The sequence below is a fragment of the Acromyrmex echinatior genome, chromosome 6, assembly GCF_024713525.1.
Source record: "Acromyrmex echinatior isolate Ae372 chromosome 6, ASM2471352v2, whole genome shotgun sequence".
In the NCBI taxonomy this organism is placed as follows: domain Eukaryota; kingdom Metazoa; phylum Arthropoda; class Insecta; order Hymenoptera; family Formicidae; genus Acromyrmex; species Acromyrmex echinatior.
Genome location: NC_141857.1, coordinates 14953177 through 14977924, shown reverse-complemented (window position 1 = coordinate 14977924; position 24748 = coordinate 14953177). Strand labels below are relative to the sequence as shown.

At 30.4% G+C, this 24748-nt stretch overlaps 2 protein-coding genes and 1 pseudogene across 5 annotated transcripts in view; 2 read left to right on the top strand and 1 right to left on the bottom strand.

The window, feature by feature from the left end:
• Positions 1-388: 388 nt before the first annotated feature.
• LOC147909540 (uncharacterized) lies at positions 389-1157 on the top strand (annotated as a pseudogene).
• Positions 1158-10872: 9715 nt separating this feature from the next.
• Positions 10873-13460, bottom strand: LOC147909539 (uncharacterized). The gene is made up of 3 exons (XM_087406819.1): positions 13396-13460; positions 13050-13285; positions 10873-11621 (listed from the first exon to the last, which is right to left on the bottom strand). The coding sequence occupies exons 1-3, from the start codon at positions 13458-13460 to the stop codon at positions 11437-11439; spliced, it is 486 nt and encodes a 161-aa protein (XP_087262945.1). The 3' UTR covers positions 10873-11436.
• Positions 13461-17732: 4272 nt separating this feature from the next.
• The window catches only part of kel (kelch protein), an 89976-nt gene continuing 82960 nt past the window's right edge, over positions 17733-24748 (top strand). For 2 of the 4 annotated variants that reach the window (XM_011070992.2, XM_087407277.1), the window contains exon 1: positions 17735-18125. In XM_011070992.2, coding sequence (XP_011069294.1) covers positions 18061-18125 — 65 coding nt within the window. In that variant the 5' untranslated portion in view covers positions 17735-18060. Of the gene's footprint in view, positions 18126-19269; positions 19388-24748 lie in introns of all 4 variants that reach the window. The other 2 variants (XM_087407276.1, XM_011070990.2) reach the window with 2 other exon arrangements.

The window sequence follows — 24748 nt, the reverse complement described above, 5'->3', positions numbered from 1 at the left end:
ATCGATTAATGTTCAGGTTTGTTCTTCAAACTTTACTGAATTAATTTTTATTATATTAGGTGTAATAAAAAGAAATCCATTATTTTTCCAATAGATGGCTTTAATAATCTGTATCTCGCGTTCGCGCTGTATCAGAATCTGTAATTTGTAACGAATCTTCTGAAATTGCGAAATGTTCTCTTGTGTGATACCTCTACTTCCGTAAATAGTGACAAGATTTATGAAGTAACTCCTATTGAATTTCCTAATAGTCACTCTAGAAATTGCTCAATAAATTCAACAAATAAAAATAATTCTGATCTATATATTTGTAAAGATATAAATGATAATGTTGAAAATTATAATTTTAATGATTTAGAACATGATGGATCTTTAATCCCCATAAAAAAACAGAATTTTAAAAGAGATAGGAACAGCTTTAAAATCTATGTCACCGCGAAAAAGGGCCATGTATAAAATTCATCGCAAGGTTACTGCTCAATTGTGTAAAGTAAAAAAACAACTTAATGACAAAAGAAATGCTTTGACAAAATTGAAATCGATGTATGATGATAATGTTTTTGAATGCATTAATAATAAACTCAATAGCGTTACAACAAATTTTATCAGTTCACAATTACGAAATGCAAATCGCACTCTTGTTAGTAGAAAATGGACAGAAGAGGATAAAACTTTCGCTTTGTCAATGTATAAACAGAGTCCTCGCTTCTATAAATATTTGTCCATATACTTTCAATTGCCATCAATCCGCTAAAACAAGTTTTATCAAAAGTTCCTTTTGACACCGGAGTAAATGAACTCCTTTTAGCAATTAAAAATAAAAAGCGATGAAATGGACGAATTGGATCGATATTGCACTTTAGTATTCGAAATATTCTTAAGTAAAAGTTATCCCTACGAAGCACATAAAGAACAGATGACTGGTTATGAAGACTTAGGTGAGTTGGGTCGAACTTCTAAAACTGCTAATCACGCGCCCGTTTTTATAATTCGTGGTTTGAAAAGATCTTGGAAGCAATTGCTTATTACTTCACGACTGATACAATTTTTTACAGCAACCTAAAATCTAGAACAATTATTATTATTTCGCAACTTTAGAAGATTGGCATTAAAGTGAAAGCAACTGTTTGCGACCAAGGTTTCACTCAGAGAAGAGCTCTATCCGAATTATATGCAGAAAATAAGGTTGACTCAATTAGCTATACATTTGTAGTTAACCAGGAAATCGTAGTAGTAATTTATGATGTCCCACATTTATTAAAATGTACTCGTAATGTTTTGCTCTGATGTAAAATAAGATTTTCTGAAAATAAAGTAGCTAAATTTCAAAATGCTTTTAATGTTGAACAAAATTTTTCATTTAAGCAACTTTACAAATTAAATAAAAATGATTTTAATTTCATTTCTTTTATAAAAATGAGAGTAAAAGTTGCAGCGCGTCAATTAAGTCGATCTGTTGCTGCTGCAATTCAATCTTTTAGTATATCTAACGTCAATGGATTATTTTCTGTTGAATCGTTACAAACGACAGAATTTGCGCAATTAATAGATGATCTTTTTGATTCCTTAAATGGCTGGAAATTAAAACCAGAAGATGAAAAAAAGTATAGATTTTGATTTACAAGAAGACTCACCTCACTTTGAATTGTGGAGTAAATTATTCTCAGAAATGACTAAATGGAAATTATTACAATTAACATCAGAAGAGGATGTCGCAAATCAATATCATTTCGTGAAAGGATGAATAATAACAATAAGATCAGTGATGTATTTGTGGCATCAACCGAAAGCTCTAAGCTTGAAATATCTGAATTTACGAAATTTAAACCAAGACCCCTTAGAAAACTTATTTTATCAAATACGTCAGCATGGAATCTCAAATACAAACCTCACCTGTCATCAATTTATAGCAACCTTAAAAACTATTGTTTTAAATAATTTGTCCGTTCCAATTTCGAATTCGAATTGTGAAGACGACAAGTGCGAAAATTTAGACAATTTTCGAGAATTTTTAAAAAGATAGGATTCAAAACGAAGAAAGTGAATCGCTTTCAGAATATCGACATGTGTACTCTTGAATGCGTAACTTTCGAAGAATTGAATGTTGATGCATCCCAAGCGCTTTCTTATGTTTCAGGTTATCTTGTAAAGAATTTTAGGATTCCTGATGAAAATTGTTTACGTTGTCGAATTGTTTTCTTCGCAATAAAAACAACATCATTTGCACAATTTTTAAGGAATATTCTGAAAAAGATGCATTAATCTATCCAAATAATCAGGTCTTGACGTTAATAGAAAATATTTATAATAGATTATATCATTTTTTAAACGAAAATGGACACAAATTGAAATTAGAATCAAACTTCAAAGAAATATTTTTTAATAATTACAATAGCGAATTCTGCGACATACATCGATGTGATAATATGATCGTCGAAAAGTGTCCTTTTTAATTTTTAAATATGTCAAAAATAAAAAGGAATCAGGGGAACTAACTTCAGGCCATTATAAAAAAGTCAAATGATTTAAATCAATTTAATCATTTATTCATATTTTAGTATTTCTTTCACTTTTACTTAATTTTTTTATTCCAAAGACTTCCTATTACGATTTGATTTTAAAATATTTTCTTTCGCGAAATTTTTATAATTTTATTTTTGTATTTATAGTATTATAGTACAAATAACATGAAACGTGAGACCAAAATTTTTTTATTTTTGCTCATTTTTTGTTTTCATTAAGTGAAATGGTTTTATTTTCAATTAAATTTTTTAAATTAAATTTTTATTTTTAATTTTAGTAATTGTTAATTAATTGTATTTGGTCTCCGGCTGTGTATAATAATTTGTGATGACATTATTTAGTATTTTTATATACCAAAGTTTATTTAAGTATAAATTAAGAGGAATAATATATTTAGATTAAGGACGGAAAAGACTGAAAGGAACTTGGAAACCATATTATGTAAAAAAATCATTCCTCTTTTAAAAACAAATTGTTTTGATTAATTTTAAGTTTTTTTTTTAATTTTTGTTGGTCAATATTGCATTTGATTTTCGAGCTTTCGTAAAATATTTTAGCAACGTTACTTCTTTTCAATATTATAAAAAAAATTTCCTAGTTGCAGGAATTGATGTTTTTTTTGTGATATATTAAAAACTGAGAATGTCTCATATATATGATTATATACAGGGTGGGCCATCTATTGGTACGTTTTTAAAAATGCGATCAAATGAGCATACATTGATAATTTTTATTAATTTTTTTTTTTGTTGTGAAGCTAAAAGTATCCGCGTCAAGAATGAAAAACGATTTCGTTCATGTGGCTCCCTCTACTGGCCTTACAGTATGCCATTCGGTCACCCCAATTATTAATGACATTTTGGACTACCTCGGCGCCAATTTCACTCAAAACAGTCGTAATATAATGTCATCCACTAACATCCCTTTCTCACGAACTTTCCTCACCAATTTGCGTATAGCTCCTTCGGTGGGTGCTCTATCACGACCCATATTTCTTTTCAAAATTCGTACAGTTTCGGCGACACAGCACTGACTTTGAAAATAAGTTTTTAAAATTTCAAAACGCTCTTCAAGAGAAAACATGTTGTTTCGTGCCGCGGACGGTATGACTAATAAACTGTCAAAATTTCGGGTCTGTAGCTCGTTCGGTGTTGCCATACGACGAAATTCAAAAACGTACCAATAGATGGCCCACCCTGTATTTCTTGTGATATTAAAGACTAAGAATGTTGTCTCATATGATTATAATAAATATTTTTACTTTTTACTCTATTCTCATTAGTTTTTTATTTTTAAATATTCCACTCCCTTTGCTCCCTTGCATTATTTCGTTAAGTGGATTTTATAACCTAACATATATATATATGACGATTATAATCGTTTAAAGAACGTGAGCGTCCAAATCGAACCCAGCCTTATGTAGTACAAGGGCCAACCTACTTAGAGCGTTGCATTCGTATTTGTGTCCATGGTTTAACACGGATCTTGCGCTTCTCTTAGTGTATGTTCTGTAGTTGAGATAAATCCATACAATCAATCAATGCCTATTCGAGCAAACATTGGATGACAATTTGCAAATAATTTATTCAAATAAATATATCAAATACGTAAACGTTTCGATCCTGATTTGGATTCTAATGCTCCAAAATTATTGACAATATGTAATCATCTAAAGATAAAACAAACAAATTTCTTAACGGCATACATTACAACACAAGTTCACAGCTAATATTTTAACATATTTATTTTATACAACAATTAGATAAATAGACGTTTCGATCTTAAATTAGGTCATCTTCAGTATTACACAATTGTTTATTCAGATTCACGCATATAATATATTATCGCATCAACGCAACAAAGAGTTAGACGTCCCGCGTTATAACTCGTAAGAATAATCCAATATGATAACGTTCACAACCAGTTATCTTTTCAAAGTAAACCTTAAACGAGAAGATAGTTGTAATACTGAAGATGTAGTGTAACCGGTGCTAATAGACTCATTTTTCAGTTTCGAATTTTTACAGACAAAATTAAGAGACTTATTGAAAAAATGAATTCTACACCAGTTACTACATATATTTGACTATATAATGATATTTTAATAATAAGGGGAAACTGATAACTAATATGAAAAAAATACATTTTTCTAATGCATTCCATCTGATTCAACTAGCCCCGGGATCATTCGACTAAGATTATTAAAATAAAGATTAATGTATTTTAAGCTACATCTTTAGCTCCATATTAAAACTTATAATAAAACTTATATTATATAATAAATTATATAATAAAACTTTTATAAAAATATATTTTAAACACGAACATTCGCTTCGCAGGGCAAACAATACTTCTTTTTAAATTTATTCAGTTCGTGCAAAAACACGAATAAGCTTAGTTTTCGAGATTGGACATGAGGGAACTAAACTTATAACATTTACTACTGAGGAAAATCTTTTTAAAGGAATAAAATTTTGAGTAGGTATTGTAAGAGTCGTCACTAAATGAGCCATACAGTTTCATGCTGTTAATCTACTATTCCCATCCGTTCATTTTTTAAAAACATTAATAATATACGATAACAGAGACATATAAACAAAAAAAAATCTGTTGGACTTTATTAAGTAAGAACTACACTTACTATCTAAATAGAAATCAAATATCTCAGACGATCATATACGATAGTAAAACAAAAACTTTAAGAATAAAAATATTTACTTAGGTGTATGATTTTTTTAGAATTGTAGCATAACTTCTATCATAGATGTGTTCGCAACAAAATATTACAGCAGACTTAGCGGCAGTCGACTTAGCTGCGTGCTCAGACACGTTTACGCATGTCTCGCGTGTTTTTAATGTAGCCTCGATTATTCTACTTACCCCTATATTCAACTGACCTCGGTCTCCCCTACTGAAGATTTCCTAATTTAAGGTCAAAATGTCTATCTATTTAATTATTATATGTTTAAAATATAAAATATTAGCTGTGAACATCTTGTGTTGTGGTGTATGCCGTTAAGAAATTTGTCCATTTTTAAATTTGACCACGTATTGATTTTTATTGTCATCCAAAGATAGTTTCAGGATCGAAACTTTTGCGTATTTGTCAGTAAACGAGAATGGATTGAAATGAATTGAAATGGATTCAGATTTTCAGAAATATTGATTCGCGAATGTTAAAATAAATGCTTTTCAATCCTGAATGCATTTTTATTTATTTATAGGAATTGCATGGAGCATATCTCTATGCCTTTCAATTTAAAAATAATATTATATAGCTTTTTCTGTGCATTGTGAACTACTGTTCGATTCAAAATTTTGATTAGGAAATGCAGTTTTTCAATCCAATTGCTTCCAATTGAATCTAATTGAATCTAATTGAATCCAATTAAATCCAAAAAAAATTATTCGCTATTTTTTTTTTAAATACGCATTCGGATAGACAAAATTTCAATTCATTTTAATCTTTCTCGTTTGCTGAGTTGATATGTTTATTTGAATAAATTATTTGCTCAGTGTTTGCTCGAATAGGGATTGATTGATTGTATAAAAATATATATATTTTATATTATATTATATAATATATATATATATATATATATATGTGTGTATACATATATATATTATATTTTATAAAAAATTATAAAATATATAATTATATATATATATACATATATATATATTAATTTATGTGTCTAAATCATTCCATCATTCGTATACGATAGTTAAACACGTATAGCGATTTGTGGGACATACCCATGACGATTATTGGGCAAACCGTTATGGCGGCATGGCGACAACTCATACATTTGCGCCTTCTAATTTTTAAGAAGGATTTTCTTAACAACAGCAGTAGGTATAAGAATTTTAGAATGACGTTTTTATTCGTCACAAAAAATTGATTTAAAATAACCTAAAATAACAGTCACTCATTTTTTAATCTAAAAAATATAAAATAACATTACAATCCGAAGCGCCACTACGGTCTAAGTATTAAGATGTTGAACTAATATATATATTATTCAAACGAATGAATTAATTTCAGAAATAATAATTACGTGTCGATATGGTTGTCGACATTAACGCAATTAATCTGAAATGTAATAATCCCCCCAAAATTCCCCAAATTAATCTTAAAAAACTGTAATAAACTTATTGCGAAAAAATATTGCCTCGGCCGGGAGTCGAACCCGGATCTCTTGCATTCCGTGCGAGCGTCCTGAGCCTTTAGACTACCGAGACCTTAGCAATAATTTTTCGCAATAACCGATATATTCGGATTGTAGTGTTATTTAATATAAACGGTCTTGTTTCCTATCTTATTGTTTATAAACGCGCGCTGAAATAATGCGTTACTCTCGATACATATCGGTTATTGCGAAAAATTATTGCTAAGGTCTCGGTAGTCTAAAGGCTCAGGACGCTCGCACGGAATGCAAGAGATCCGGGTTCGACTCCCGGCCGAGACAATATTTTTTCGCAATAAGTTTATTACAGTTTTTTAAGATTAATTTGGGGAATTTTGGGGGGATTATTACATTTCAGATTAATTGCGTTAATGTCGACAACCATATCGACACGTAATTATTATTTCTGAAATTAATTCATTCGTTTGAATAATATATATATTAGTTCAACATCTTAATACTTAGACCGTAGTGGCGCTTCGGATTGTAATGTTATTTAATATAAACGGTCTTGTTTCCTATCTTATTGTTTATAAACGCGCGCTGAAATAATGCGTTACTCTCGATACATATCGGTTATTGCGAAAAATTATTGCTAAGGTCTCGGTAGTCTAAAGGCTCAGGACGCTCGCACGGAATGCAAGAGATCCGGGTTCGACTCCCGGCCGAGGCAATATTTTTTCGCAATAAGTTTATTACAGTTTTTTAAGATTAATTTGGGAAATTTTGGGGGGATTATTACATTTCAGATTAATTGCGTTAATGTCGACAACCATATCGACACGTAATTATTATTTCTGAAATTAATTCATTCGTTTGAATAATATATATATTAGTTCAACATCTTAATACTTAGACCGTAGTGGCGCTTCGGATTGTAATGTTATTTAATATAAACGGTCTTGTTTCCTATCTTATTGTAAAAAATATAAATTTGCAAAATCAAGCATTTTGGTTAATGTTACAATTACTGGGCCAACTACCTTAACATAAAACATCCGAAACAAAACGAGGAACATCCGACGGTAGACGGGCCAGGTTTTCGGTGCATACGTGATACAGCGAACACAATGGCGTAGCTAATGCAGGAGAAATAGATGTCGAAAAGGAACAATTAAGAAACACATGATTAAGGAATTCCAATCTTCATGACTAGACGAGAATATTTTTAAGGGATAATTGGCTATTTATCATCAAAAAAATAAAATATTATGTACATGCAACTCATCAGATGTGCTAAATCAAATTTTATTCAATATTTACAAATGATTAAACATATTAAAAATATAAAAAAAAATTGATTGATCCAATTGATAACAATAATAAATTAATAGAATTTATCACAAAGATAAATTCAAACGAGTTGAAATTAAATTATAACATACATAGTAACATTTTACGCTGAATACAATATTATTTTTTACATTTTAGATCACTTAACTTCATTATTAAAAGATATTTATATAGATCCTAAAGTTGTACATATTTTGTATTAGGCCGACTTAAATATACAAATACAATATATATGTAAAATATAAAAAATATATTACAATTTTCAAAAAATTTTTAACGCATTGGTGACTAATGAACTTCTGTTTACTAGTAGCGTACATTACTGAAGCATTTACGCGTATGAGCCAAAAACCCTGTCTAACAACACGGAGTCCGACCCGCTCGAGTGACCTCACGGATTAGAGCACCTATCATGGAACAAAATAGGAATGGATTCCGTTCACAATATTATTCTGTTTTCCCCAGAAATAGATAAAAATCTAGGGAATAATTGAATAATTCCAATCGATATCTATTCCGATTTTGTTCCATGATAGACGCCTAGGTTAGATGACATGTTCTAAATCCGTTCGTATCACTAAATGGTGGAGCACATGAATCCAACTGCTCCAACCGCCATTTTACCTGTAATTCAAATGCTCTCTGGATTAATTTGGATACGATGCAAACAAACCTACTCTCCTTTAGGGTCTTTAGATACAATAATATAGTAAGCAATTATTATAATACTGTAATTACGACGTAATTACAGTATTATAATAATTGCTTATTATATTATTGCTTATTATATTATTGTAGAATATATACATAATATGTTAATAATAAAAAATTTAAATATTAAAATAAAAATCATGTAGGAAAGAAAATATTTTAATAATATTTGCCAGAAGATATGCTCCCAGCATACTTTTTGTATCGCGACGCTCCTGGGGCACAGAGTTACGTGGACTCGGCCGCCGAATCTCGAGTGATAGTGGGGGTCTCAGAAATCTGCCTGAAATAGGCAATTAATTCCGAGCACCGTTGTAAAATAATTACTATTAAATTTTTTTTGGATCAATTGCAGACTGTACAGCACAGAGAATATTTTTAGGTTAAAAGAAACGTATATTCAGTTTAACTTCAGTCTATTTATTCACTAGACGTTACACTTTCAAAACAACTAATTCAACCGATGTGTTCCTGAATCTTCTACGCCGAAATTTCCATTAGTCTGGATCTACAATAAGTGTTTTAGGCCTTAAGTCATAAGAAAGTGACCAACTACAGTCGAATGCGAGGAGAATAATTGATTGTGATTCGTCCATTCCTTATGGCTTAAGGCTTAAAAATCTATTGTAGATCCGGCGTTACTAAACGATGTGTTCTTTTCAACGTAACCGTGCTCCGAATTTCGGGTACAAATTAAATGAATTACTCCGAAATTCTTAACTTTGTTAATTATCTCGAATCTGGTATTAGGCCTGATTCCAAATTTATCGAAAATAACGAGAATGTTTAATAGAAAGAAACCTGAGAGAGGACATGCCGGCTCAAAACCTGTAACCGCAAAATGTTGCATTAGAGCATATATTGGGTCATCTAAAAAGTATCCGCGGTACTTTGTCACTAGATATATGACCATCAACACACATCTAGTGACAAAGTACCGCGGATACTTTTTAGATGACCCAATATGTCAGCTACAATAAATAATAGTTGACATAACCTATTTAAAATGATATTGTTGCAATACAATAGTATAGAAAGTAAGTATTTACACATACGCATAATTGAAATATATAACACATATATAGTGCATATAAAATATATAATACATACATAAAAAAGTAAGTTTAATAAAATTTTTGATATTTAAAATGAATTAATTTTTTATACTTATGTTTAACTTATTCTTTTTGTCCCACATTGGTAGCACACTTGGCATGAAACAAACGTAAATTTAGATAAATTTCAATAATACTTTTAATGAGTTCACTTTTATGGTTATCGAATAAAAATCTTGCTGCATTATTTTGCTGTCATTAAAAACTGAATCGCAAATTTCTATCGTCGATAAATTTATATCGTCAAAATTGCTTTAATATTATTTCTACGAACAATATTATAGTTCGCTTTAATAATTCTTTCACAAAATGTTGTGTTATTTTAATGACGTCTTGTGAAGGAAAAATTAAATTACCTCTGTTTTTTTAAATTAATTAGTATTGAATTAGTAGAGTTTGCAGTAATTAAAGTTACACAAACAAATATTTGTTAACAGCTTTCTGACGAATCCATTAATATATTTCATTACTTCATCAATATATGAACTGAGTTGACATAATCTCGATAAATAATCGCGATCAAATGTGTCAGCAGATAATTCTACATCCATTTCTGTGAACAAGCCATCACTTCTTTTTTTTCCCGATAATACGTATAAAATCTGCACATCATTAATAAGGCAATTACTTTTACCCAAAGCTTCAATTTCATGTCTAACAAGTAGTCTTTTGTAGCTAGTTTCGAATTGCTTTGCGCTAAGATTATCATTAAATCCTCTTTTGCTACATAACACACTGAAAAATGTTTTGAGGTGATCTTGATTCAGTTTATAAGTACGTTAATAAATACGTAAGTTCTTTTTCTTTAAGAATATTGAATAGGTTAAACATATTTGTCAAGCATATGATGAAACCGAAAACATCAGTGTTTCTTACTAAAATTGACTTTATAGAAGTCCTCAACTGTTTTATATATTCAATTATATTAACAGTGTAACTTCAATTCATTAAAATTGTCATTTATTATATTTAGAGCCATTTTTCATTTTCTTTTTTTTTATTAAATTTAATTCTAACGTTCAATAAATCGAATGCATCGTCAAACATCGTTGAGCAAAATAAAACTGTCTCTTCTGGAAGATTAAATTGTTTTGAATATAATTGATTTACAAATTTTAGTTGTACTGACGCTTTCACTAAGTATTTGGGCTGCAAGTTTGACATTCATTTTATTGGGTCATCTAAAAAGTATCCGCAGTTTTTTGTCACTGGATGTGTTGACCATCAACACCATCTAGTGACAAAAAACCGCGGATACTTTTTAGATGACCCAATATTATATTATTTTTATACATAATATGGTTTTTTGTCAATTTAGTAGCAGCTTTTAATCCTTCTGTTTCTTGAAGATTTTGAAGAGATAAAATATTTGTCCAATAAATTTGTTTTCATTGTAACGTAAAATTAATTTATCTTCCAAAACACTTCTGACTAATTTTATAGCATGACAAAGGTCCAAAAAATAGAACATTTTTTCTTCCGTTATAGGATTAAGGATGTAGAGTTTAAAGATTTCTCCTACATCAAAATTTGCACCCAAATTAGTGCATATGGTGATATTAAGCCTATTTTCATCAAAAGTTAACGAATGCAGTATAACTCCAGTTTCATGAATCAATTCTAGCGATTTTTCTAACAAAATTTCGGAGATTTCGAATCTTTTTACGTACATAATTATAGGCTTTAGAAGAGTAAAAATTCAAAGTAAGAACGAATGATCTCAATTCTGGAATATACTTTTTCTTCGAACTTTTCTTCCGTTTTAAAATCTCATTCATTACCTCTATTTCAACTTAAAAAAGGATAAAAGATAGTCAAGGTTAATTTTTTTATTCTTGAATTTTATTCCTGTCTCTATCAAAATCAGCAGCACGGAAATGGTTCGTTCGTTTTCTTATTTATTGGAAATTTCGATGTAAAAGATGAACCTCGCTCCGATCAATCAATCATTGAAAAATTTCGATGAAATCATGGAAAAAGTCGAGCGTGATAAGCATGTGAGCACTGTAGAGATTGCCAGGGAACTAGGCATCGACCACAAAACAGTTTTAAATCATTTACACAAAGCTGGACAAAAAGAAGCTCGATGTTTGGGTTCCTGACGAGTTGAGTGTTAAGAACATGATGGACTGAATTAACATTTGCGATACGCTACTGAAATGGAATGAAATTGAGCCATTTCTAAACAGAATGATAACTGATGATGAAAAATGGATCACGTACGACAATCGAACTCGCAAAAGATCGTGGATAAAGGAAGGAGAGAAGGCACAAGCAGTCGTAAAACCTGGATTGACGACGAAGAAGGTGATGTGTGTAGAAGGAAGGAAATCGTTCACTATGAGCTGTTGTCGCCCGATTAAACAATTAATTTAAAATTCTACTGTGAACAACTGGAAAGATTACAACAAGCAATTGAGAGGAAGCGGCCAGAATTAATCAATAGGAGGGGGTGTCGTCTTCTATCAACGCTCGACCACACACATCTTTGATAACTCGGCAAAAATTGCGAGAGCTTGGCTGGGAAGTCTTAATGCATCCATCGTATAGTCCTGACATAGTACCCTCAGACTATCATTTGTTTAGGTCTCTGCAGAACTCTCTTCATGGTAAAGCTGGCTTCAAAAGAGGCCTGTGAAAATCACTTGAAGCAGTTTTTCGACTAGAAACCACAGAAGTTCTATCGCGATGGGATTATAGCTCTGTTTCAAAAATGGCAAAATATTATTGAAAATAATGCATATTTGATTTAAATAAATTTATTTTAATACTCTAAGAAAAACACTTGAATTTTACTAAAAAATCGCCATAAACTTTTTCCCATACCCAATATTTTCATAATTCATACATAATTATAATTTATTATACAAAATTTATTATACAAATTTATTATTCTAATTATTTACTATTACTTATTTAGTTATTATATAACGACATATTATTATATATCTTTATTTATTATACAAATTTATTGTATACAAATTATTAACTATCATTTATTATTACTTAGCTATTATATAATAATATTATATAATATTATTATAATAAACCTTGAAAAATCTTAAAAAAATATAAGAAAAGTGTTTCCTCTTTCTATAATATTAGAATTGGAAAGAGATGAAAAATAAGTTGAATCTCGATTAAGAATTAACTATGAGTTGTGAAACTGAGTTTTAAAGATATTGCTCGTGTGAGTAGCATCTTTAATTTGATAAAACACTTTGTTCTATTGGAAGACTGTTGTAATTTTGCAGTATTTTTTCATTGGAGCACAGATTTTTTGGTAGATCTGAAGTATTCATTAATAGCAAAGTTTTTAAATTAGACTCATTTATCTTTAAATGTTCAGCTACTTCTGTAAGTAAATTCTTCTGTTTCAAATGTTTTACTAAACTTTTTAATGTCGTGATGCGAGTAACTAATCTATTATGACATTGCTGCAGAGATTTTATTTTTCTTCGTTGTCATGCGATAATATCTTTTGCTATCTTTATTCTTTGCGCTTTTCTCGGTGTACTTAGATGTTGTGCTGTAATATCACCAATATAAGGAGGTTCCTGGATAACCTTTGTAGGTGTTTGAAAAATTGAACAATAAACGTCTTCATTTCTTGATGATGTAAATAGACCATCATTTACTACTTTTAACAATGTGTTAGCTTTTGCAGTTAAATCTGATATTTCAATGATACCAAGGTTGATGTTCAGCTTCCGAAGATGTTTGACAGTTTAACTGAGCATTTTCAATACTCTGCGGTATACATTCATTAACTGTCACAGAAATATCTAGAAGGTCATTAATCGTCAATTATGTAATTACTTTTTCTATAAAATATGTGATTTGTCCCAAACAAATATAAAATCAGTAATTAATATTCAGAGGCTTCCACGATGCTTTCTATATAAAAATTATACGTTTCGCGGGTTTTCTCTGTGTCCAGATCCATTCTTGGAATGCCCAGGAAGAATGGATTCTAGACATTCCAATCTTTATATCAGTAATTAATCATTATTACCTTTTATTAATATATTGCAATCAACATTTACACTATCAGTAGCAACATATTCCTTTTTTTCTTAGAATAGATTTCATTATTAAAAGAACCAAACTGTAGAGATCTTTTCTTTTCCTTTCCATAAATGAATGGCACAGGTTTTATATATGAAAGCTTATCATTCTTTATCATATCTTCTTCTCGAAAATGATTAGCATATAGTTTAGTGGCGGTGTTAAAACGTGTTTGTTTATTCCGTAAAAAGCTAACCACTCCCAGTAAATAAGAATGGATTAAAATGGATTAAAATTTTTTTAATGTGTACTTTAAATCCATGAAAATGGATTGAATGAATTGAAATGGATTGGATCCGAGCTGACACTAGTTTATTTGGAAAAAAAAAACATTCATATTTAAGGGTTACAAATTTTATTCCTAAGACATGTATAATAATTATACTTGAAATTTATTACGTCAAACTGAAATTAACTACTTCAAATATTTAAAAATGCACCAGGGATTCGAACCTAGAATCTCTGGATCTGAGTCTTCTACGTTATCCGTTATACCACTTCTTCAATTGGTAAATGTGTTCATTCTCTACTTCAATTACAACCAGCTAAACTAGTGCACAAAATTATATAAAAATAATAAAAATATCATAATTTAACAGATATAATAAAATATAAATAATTTGCATTACTATGAGACAACATTAGGTAAGTGTCGGATAATCTAATCTCGCTTGGCCGATGTCATGCGCCGATTAGCCTAATATTCGGGCTGTGCTCGACTTGGTTTGTAAGTGTTTACATCGATCATACATTTTACTTCTAATCAGAGAGAAACAAAAGAACATAGTTCAATTATTTTTACATTACAACTTTTTTGAACTTAATTGGATTAAAACGAAAAATTACTTATAATTTTGAATAATTAAAGTAGCATTTATGGAATAAAATTTTGTTTCATTCAATTAGATCGAAAAACTGCATTTCATATTCAGAATATTGAATTGAGTAGTATTCACGTTGCACAGAAAATGCTAATATTATTTTTAGATTGAAAGACATAAAGATATGCTCTATGCAATTTCTATAAATGAATAAAAATGCATTCAGGATTGAAAAGGATTCATATTAACATTTATGAATCCGTATTTTTGAAAATCTGAATCCATTTTAATCCATTTCAATCAATTCTCCTTTGCTGGACTGCTTGCAAATATCCTCTTCTTTTGAAAATCTGTTAATAACAAAAATAATTAAATTTATAAGTGACAAGAAATTATTGTACGTATTTTTTAGTACAAAATTTAACCTCCCAGCAAACGAGAATGGATTGAAATAAATTAAAATGGATTTTCAAAAATATGGATTCATAAACGTTAAAATATCTGTTAAATGATGATATTTTTATTATATTTATATAATTTCGTTTCTAATTTAGTTGGTTGTAATTGAAATAGAATGAATAACATATTTATCAATTGAAGAAGTGATGTGGCGGATAACGTAGAAGATACATAATTCAGAGATCTCAGGTTCGAATATCCTCCTAAACTAAGGGTGCATTTTAATATCAATTTGAAATAGTTAATTTCAGGTATAATTATAATAAATGGCTTAGGAATAAAATTTGTAACCCTTAAATATGAATGTTTTTTTTCTGAATATTAAAGTAGTGTCAGCTCGAATCCAATCCATTTCAATCCATTAAACCCATTTTCATGGATTTAAGGTACGCATTAAAAAAAATTTAATGCATTTTAATTCATTCTCGTTTGCTGAGCTACATTTCATTACATAATACAAATAGACACAAAATATTACATTTATACTTGCGCATAATATTGGGTCATCTAAAAAGTATCCGCGGTACTTTGTCACTAGATATATGACATCAACACACATCTAGTGACAAAAAACCGCGGATACTTTTTAGATGACCCAATAATAAACCGATTTATTACGATTGCCGCACAAAACACAATAAACGCAGGGCATTTTTTAAAATAAAATGCAAAATTTATATTCAGATAAACAAACTTTATATTCAGATAAACTGTTGGCAAGGCCACAACTCACATCAGAATTTTATTGTACAATATGTTAAAGCTCAGTTCAATGCATGCATCACGCATGCGCATAGAAAACGATTAGGAATTTATATCTTTCTTTCTCGCACAGGTTTTGGACACTTTTGATCTATAGGCGGCATAGGCAATTCCTCTTCCAGTATATATACTCTAAGGTTAATAAGCATTAAAGTTGGAAATACTCTTAACTTTAAAAGTTAAGATATCTGTCATCCAATTCAATATGGCGCGATGTTCTGCATGAATTACACAAATTCACTGCTTTAAAACTACATTTACTGCTTTAAAAACACAAATTCATTGCTTTAAAAACACAAATTCACTGCTTTATTAACAAAAATTCATTACTTTAGGCCAATATTACCTAGCAAATGAGAATGAATTAAAATGAATTGAAATAGATTTAAATTTTCAGAAATATTGATTCGCGAATGTTAAAATGAATGCTTTTCAATCTTGAAAGCATTTTTATTCATTTATAGAAATTGTATGGAGCAAATCTCTATGTCTTTCAATCTAAAAATAATATTAGTTTTTTCTGTACACACGCACAAACACAACAATACATTTTGAATACTGTTCAATTTAAAATTTTGAATAAGAAATGCAGTTTTTCAATCTAATTGCATCCAATTGAATCTAATTTAATCCAATTGAATCCAATTAAATAAAAAAAAGTATTTGCTATTTAAAATACGCATTCAGATAGAAAAAAGTTTCAATCCATTTTAATCCATTCTCGCTGGATACATGCATCCGTTTTTTGTCGCACGACAATTTTTTCAAGTCTGTCGATTGGCTATAGAACAAAGAGGTTCGAGATCCTCTCTGTCGTGCAGCCAATTGACACACTTGAAAAATTCGTCGTACGACAAAAAATGCATGGAATGTTACCTTAAGCACACAAATTCTTTGTATTAGCAGTGAATTGTGTTTATGAAGCAGAGAATTTGTATTTTTAAAGCAGTGAATTTGTATTTTTAAAGCAGTGAATTTATGTTTTTAAAACAGTGCATTTGTGTTTTTAAAGCAATGAATTTGTGTTTTTAAAGTAGTAAATTTGTGTAATTAATTCAGAACGTATGCATAGAGTTGTATCGAATCGGGATGACAGATATCTTAATCTCTAAAGTCTCCAATTTTAACGTTTAATAACTCGATTTATGAGGCCGACTGCCGCGTTTTTTTGGCAGATTCTTGTTTTGAGTGAAAACACGTCGAATAAGTGTATTTTTATTAAGATTTGAGATGGGGGAGGGGTATTCTAAATAATTACTAAGTTTATGTATCTATTATATACATTTTTACAAACACTTTGTTTGAATTCAGTGCTAATTTCGGGTTGAGATCTGTTTCGGATAGAGTTAGATTAAATGTAGCTTTCTCCGTTTGTATTAAATAAAAAAAATTAAAAGTGCCGGCCATTCAATCTTTTATAATTTCTCCAATCTTTTATAATTTATAACTGTCGCAGTTAGTAACATGTAATTATCACTCAAAAACATGCTACACAGTCCATGGCTGAGTATAAATATGTAGTGTTATGTCGACGATAAGGCTGGAAACACAATGAAAAGCACTAGGAACAGGGAGAAAAAAGATTTCAATCTATCAGAAAACGTTCATTCTATTATTCATGGTTTCTGATAAGTTGAAATCTCTTATTTCCTGTTCCTATTGCCTGTGCTTTTTATTGTGTTTCCAGCTTAATGGGCAATTGGAATGCAATTTGTGTCGCAGTGTGCACGAAAGTGTCTAGGGATATTGCAATTGGAAAGCACCCAGAGTTGAAGTTTGGAACGCAACCATGGGGGCAACTTTACTTGGGTGTATTTCCGAACGCAGCCTGAGCAAGATCATCGCACGGATCGTGCGAGCTGTGAGGACAAGAGTTGCCGAGTTGTGAGTTTTGTTTGTGTTGTGTCCGACGAAAATCGCCAATTCGGCAAGAGTGTCGTCTTCTTCCTCGGTTAAACTCTCCATTGTGAGTGTGTGATGATATGACTCATGAATTCGTTGCGAATATATCGTATGACATCGTACAACGCGGTGTGATAGTTAGCTGTACAGAATAGCTGCATAGAATTTTTACTGAGCGCCGCCCGCCGGTCACGCGTCCAGAGGCTGAGATCGGTCGAAATGGAATCAGCAGGACAGAATCAGCCACCTAATAATATCAGTGACGGATCCGACACCAGGGGCAGGCGAGTCTCTTATCGTTTTCTGAAATAGATTTGTAATTGTCCTCAGGTAGCACTGACAATGACAGATCGAAACTAATTTTTGGACGATCACATAATTAAATTTTTCAACTTTTATTCAATAATTAATGTTTCTGTCAAATGGACTTAATTTTATTGAAATTGGAGGTGAGGCAGTTCTTCTAAATAATTACCGTTAAATATTCAGTTTATCCCCTTGCACCTCAAAAATTAATGAAATTAAACTTACTCGTATTTTTATATGAAATGAACAAATCTGTAAAAAAAAAAATGTCGCTCTCTTTTGTGAACTGAGATTAATTGTTAAAGTCAACAGATTCAAATTAGGAAATTTGTCATATCAATGGTATAGAGGGTTGCACAAACCCTCTGTTTTATAAATATAAATTCTCTGCTTTAAAAATAAGTTCTTTGTTTTAAAAACATAAATTCTTCACTTTAAAAATACAAATTTTGTGCTTTAAAAACACAAGTTCTCTGCTTTATAAAAATATAAATTTTTTATTTTAAAAACACAAATTCATTGTTTTAAAGATACTAATTCACTAATTTAAAAACAAATTCACAACTAATGCAAAGAATTTGTGTGTTTAAAACAGAATTTTTAAAGCAGTGAATTTGTGTAATTAAAGCAAAACACATAGAGTTGTATCGAGTCGGAACTTATCTTAACCTCTAAAATCTCGAATTTTAAAGCTTAATAACTCGATTCACCGACTGCCGCGTTTTTTTGTCAAAATCTTTCGTTTTAAGTGAAAACGCGTTGAATGAGTACATTTTTATTTAGATTCTAAGGGGGAACCATATTTTAAATAATTACCATTTCTTTTTAAATAAAGAAATTTTTTAAAGCAGAAAATTTGTTTTTAAAACCGAAAATTTGTGTAATCAAAACAAATAATTTTCACTTGTATAGTCTTATGTCCCTCTATATCACTGATGTGACATTTCCTAACGCGAATATTTGTCAATTTTAATAATTAATATCTTGGTTCATAGGACAGAGCGATATTTTTTTTGCCAGATTCGTTTATTTTATGCAAGAACGCATCGAATGAGATTAATTTTATCAAGATCGGAGGAAAGGCCTCTAAATTCAATAATTATTGATAAGCGATTATGACAGATGTCAAAATATGGAATCGGAAGTATACAAGGTGAAATCAAGAAATATATCTTGTGTGATGCAAAAAATACTTAAAATATCAATTTGATGCTGCAAGATCATGGTAAATATAAAAAAGGTAAGTAAAATAGACAATTTTGTTGAATAAATTTATTAATATTTTGAATGCTTTAAAAATTAATATAAGATGTCATAATAAACTAATGTATAATATTATAATGCATGATAAAATTATGTATTATACGATCTGATAAAAAAATAAACGAATTTTTTGAACTCGGCAACGCAGCGTCCTAGCGACGTGCGGTTTACAGCACTATAATCATTATAATCTTCCGAGTAACTGACCGAGTAACTTTTTTAAAATTGTTTACATCTTATTTAGATTCAGAGTTATTGCTTTGAGTGCAACGTGTTTTAGTGTTTGTGATGATTTTCGCCTCGAGATGAATTTTTGCAATTTTTACCTCAAGGTCAAACAATCAACCGTCAGTACTACGATGACATTTTGAAAAGATTGCGCGAAAAAATTCGCAAAAAGAAATCACAGTTGTGGCAAGACAACTCATGATTTCTTCATCATGACAATGCGCCTGCCCACTTAGTCTTGTCAATTTGCAAGTTTTGTGCCAAAAATCAGATGATTTTTCTTCTCTTGTTTTCTGCGACTTTTTCTTTCCTCAAAATTAAAATCAGTTCTCAAAATAAAAATTCAGTTCGAGGCGAAAATTGCCATAAACACTAAAACACATTGCATTCAAATAGCAATAACTTTAAAAGTAAACGAGATGTAAACAATTTTAAAAAAGCCAGTTATTCAGAAGATTATAACGATTGTAGTGCTGCAAATCGCACGTTGCTAGGACGTTCTGTTGCCGAATATTTTGAAAAGTTTGCTTATTTTTTTATCAGATCGTATAGAGAGTTATATGATTATACAATTACATAATAATACAAGTATAAATAAATTATACATTGTATATCATACAATCATGTAATTATATAATACTGGCGATGCAAAGATTTCCTGAGCGCTCTTAGTGTTGATGTGGAATTAGCGTAAAATAGTAAACTAAAGCGGTAAATTATTTTATATCAAGTTGAACGACTTTTTACATTTATTTTTAAAATATCCATAATAAATGCAGTAAAAGCAACAGAAGGCTTTGTAAAATCCATGCGGGACGGTGAAGAAGTTTCAAATAGTGGATGTCATTTCCATTGGAAAAAAGATAATAAAAAGATAGCCATAGTGCACTATTCATTAGAATATCTCGAAAATCCCGAAAATTCTTAAGTTTAAGACAAAAATGTTTCAAATAAAAATTGCTTAGCTATCATGGACCTTCTACAATAAACCATTAATCATAAATTAGAAGTTAAAAATTAACGTAACTGTAATTGGTCAATTTCCAGTTTTTAACTTTTGATTTATGACTAATGATTTATTATAGCATCTTAGAGAAAAAAAAGATGATAACCTTGGCTGACTTTAAAAAAATGTTCTTAGGTCAGATCAAGATTATTTAAAATTTCGTAATTATAAATTCCCATTTTTTTATTGCTTAATTATATTTTTGTAATCGATATCGAGATGTTTTTAAAATAATGAATACAAATACTTTTTTAATAAGAACTTTTTGAATTATGAAAAAAGTTTAAATAGGCACTGACATTAGTGAGTCTGTATTTCTGAATTCGATTGTTACACTTACTTATGAAGCAACAGGGATACATTTTAGAAAATACTTTATCAATTAAAAAAAACTTACAATATCGATGTATGGCTGCAAGTTCCTTGTAAGATAAGTAAATGAATACAAACCTTTGCTTTTTAGCCCACAATTTAGCTTGATATAATCTAGCTTTTATTTGGCGTTTTTTAGGTGATGTCATTTTAGTTTCAAAACTGCTGTGCGTGCGTGCGTGCGTGGAATATTTTGAAAAGGTACAGACGTTGGAAACAACTTGTGCCTCTTTAACTCTAAATTAAAATCAATTAGAAGTTTAAAAAGCAGCCTATGGAAAGTAATATAACAACTTGGAAGAACATGCGAAGATATTTTCGTATATTACTATTCAAATAAAAATATTTTAAAAGAATATCAGCAGATGTGTAAATATTGATGTCTGAATATCAGCAGATGTGTAACAGACAGTTTTTATTACTAATTTTTTAAATTTGCTTTCTGAAAAGTAGTCTTAAAATGCTTTGAACAAACGCGCATGTATTGCAAAGTTGATTTGCCCATTTTTAAAACAATTTCTCACTTTTTTTTTTAAATTAGGCTCCTTGGGGAAGTAATGAAAATGCACTTTCGGATTACTGTAAGTTTTATACATTGGCTTTACGTAGCTTGCACTTTTTGCACTCAGCATCTTCGCTTTCTCTCTTTTCAATGCCAAATGTATATCTATCTCATTTTAAGTGCACAAATATTTGGAGATTTCATATAACATGAACAGAACCATTACACATAACAAAAAGTAATAACACATTTTTGCGACCATTATTGCAACACATTATTTACTAATTTTGATGGACTGTTACAGATAAAGTTATTTGTCTTTCGCTATCTGATTTATGCTAATTCCACTTACAACCCCTAGGCGCGCTGGGGGAGTCACCAATATAATAATTTTGTATGGAAAATTTAATGGGATTGTTCGGAATAGTTTTTTTATTTTCAGGATTTTCCTGCAAATATAGAGACGATTATTCGCTTGAATTCCTTGATTTATAGCCTTTCCATACAAAGCAATCAGTATCTCCTTGTCTCCAATGTTTGAATAATATTACCCATACAGCAGTTTTCGAAAGCATATGAAAGTTTTCAGAAATATCTCAGAAATATTTTAAAAGTGAAAAGTGAAATATTTTATAAAAATGCGAAATATATTTGCAACATTTCTGAGACAGTTCTGAAATAGCAAAATGTCCGCGATTTTTGCATATGAAATCTTGATGAAATGTCATAGAAAGAATCAGCAATCTTTTTGAAATATCATCAAAGGTTGCCATTTCTAGTACTACAAAAATGATATTTAAATATATACTTAATTGATACTTAAATAATATTTGAATTTATTATGTCGATGTAATAAATTTGTAATAAATTTGAATATTGTTTACGTATCAATTAAACGTATATTTAAATATCATTTCTGGAATATTTAAAATTATTAAGAGTTTTGCAATCTATTTACAGATTACAAAATTTGTTCAAATAAACTTAAAGTATTTCTCAAAAATAGTAATTATATCGCTAACTATTTTGATTAATTAATCATGTTATATACATAAGCATTTATATATAATCACTAATAAAAAAATCACACTTGCAGTTTCCACAAAATATCATCCCAGATAGCCAAGCATGATATAGCATATATTAAGTATAAGCATATTCAAGCCTAGTCAAAGCTAGATCTACTAAATGCCTAAATAATTCACAGTGAATTATATGCTATATCCTATATATGTATACATGCATATATATCATATTTTTGTAGTTATTCAAATTGCGCGCCGAAATTTTTCCAGACTTTATCCAGATTTAAATGCAAAACTACTGCAATAATATCACAAGTTAAATTAAATTGACAAGCAAATTCTCAATCTTATAAGGTGTTAATGCGCTGAAAAACTTTAAATAAATTTATTGCGAAAAATATTATCTCGACCGGGACTTGAACTCTTGTATTTCGTATGAATATCCTAAGCTATTAGACCACCGAGGCCTTAGTAATATTCATCGCAATAATCTATATATGTAAGAACAATAACGCTTCTTGCATAGCATATTATACAAACTAATGCATTGCATATGTTGTTATACATTATGTAAGATCTTTAATAATAAATAATCTAAACATTGTGTTTTTAATTAACCATTTTATTTTTCTTCACGGTGCGTACTTTAAAAATCTTTAACACATCAATTTCACAAGTGATTTAAAAAATTATAGCACTACTAAATCGCTAATTAATTTTTTATATGAATGAGATACATATTATTAGAGTTAAGTAACAAAGATATTAAGTTTTATTTTTGTATATATCTTATAATATATATCTTGGTATCATTTGAATTTTAATTTTTAATTTGGTACAATAGTTTTTTCTAGGAGTAATAATTTTTGATACAGAATATTAAAATTGTCATTACTTGGGTTGGAATAATAAAAAGATATGTAACGAAATCACTTCTATTCAAAATATTTGAAACAAAAACGTTAATTACTGCTAAAGTTAAATATTTAAGATAATCATTATTTTTATATGCTGTGACGTGACAATTTCTGTCCGTCACTGTCGCGGAGTCTGTCTGCGGGGAATCTTGCGTCCTCCCGGCTTGGAGGGCGTGCACATATTATACATCGTGTGTGAGCGCACATACGAGCGTATGCTATTTATTCGTTTATCTAACTTTTTTTTTTGTTAAGAACTTATTTCTTTTAGTAGTTAGTCTCGCATTTATAATAGATTCGTCGACGGATCATGTTCGGTGACTAAGATATTGTTTTATGATCTCGTCGTCTCATCACTGGAAGAAGGAAGACCAGGTCCTAAGAAGGACGAAGGTGCGACGCTGGACTGAGGGCCGCCTCGCCAGAGAGCTCGGACATGCAGGTCGTAGAGTTTTATATATTTTTGATAATGTGTTGTTGCCCCCAACTTTGTTATATTCCACACCGCTTATAGAATGGAGCGATAGAAGGCGGAAACTACTAGTACACCCAGTAGCGAGTACAGATACCAGTCGAAGATACAGACCTCGACGGAGTCGGTGGCAGAGCTATCAGGACATTCCATCCCAGCTCGAATAATCTAGGGGCTATAGGCGGCACAGGAGTATATGTAAATTTGTTTTTTATTACGTGCTCTAAGACGCAAGGATTCGCGGCTCGCGAGGACCTATGCGGAGCCGCGTGATTGACAATCGGCGTGTGACATGATTCTGATTAGAGAGGAGCCGAACGGCCTGCGTGAATCCGTGGAAAACTTCTGGCCAGCACTCGCGCTGTGGCTGAGCCTACGACCATTGTAAGAAGATGCACACTTCTTCGTCGCGATGAAGACCAGAGAAGACGAGGATAATGGATGAGACGAACGCTGCCACCATTGTAAAGCTGCCGATCATCAGATTCATGGTATCAGGTGGATTACGCGTGAAAACTCGCGTGGTTGCAAGCAGCCAGTTTAATGGCTGTCAGAATCCGTAGAATTACGTGCTATTCGCCGGATAGCGTTGTCATTGATAAAATTATTGGCTGCCGATTTGCACTCTCCTTTCTTCCTACAGTCGAGTTAATTTCTGTTTTTATATCTTTTGCTGTGCTGAATCAATTATTGTATTAGGTGTTGGAATTAATTCGTAGCGTTTTACAAGTGATGGGAAGTACTTTCATTAATGTATTTTTTAATGCTCATGTGAAATAAATAACATTCTTTCATTAAAAAACGCTACGAATTAAT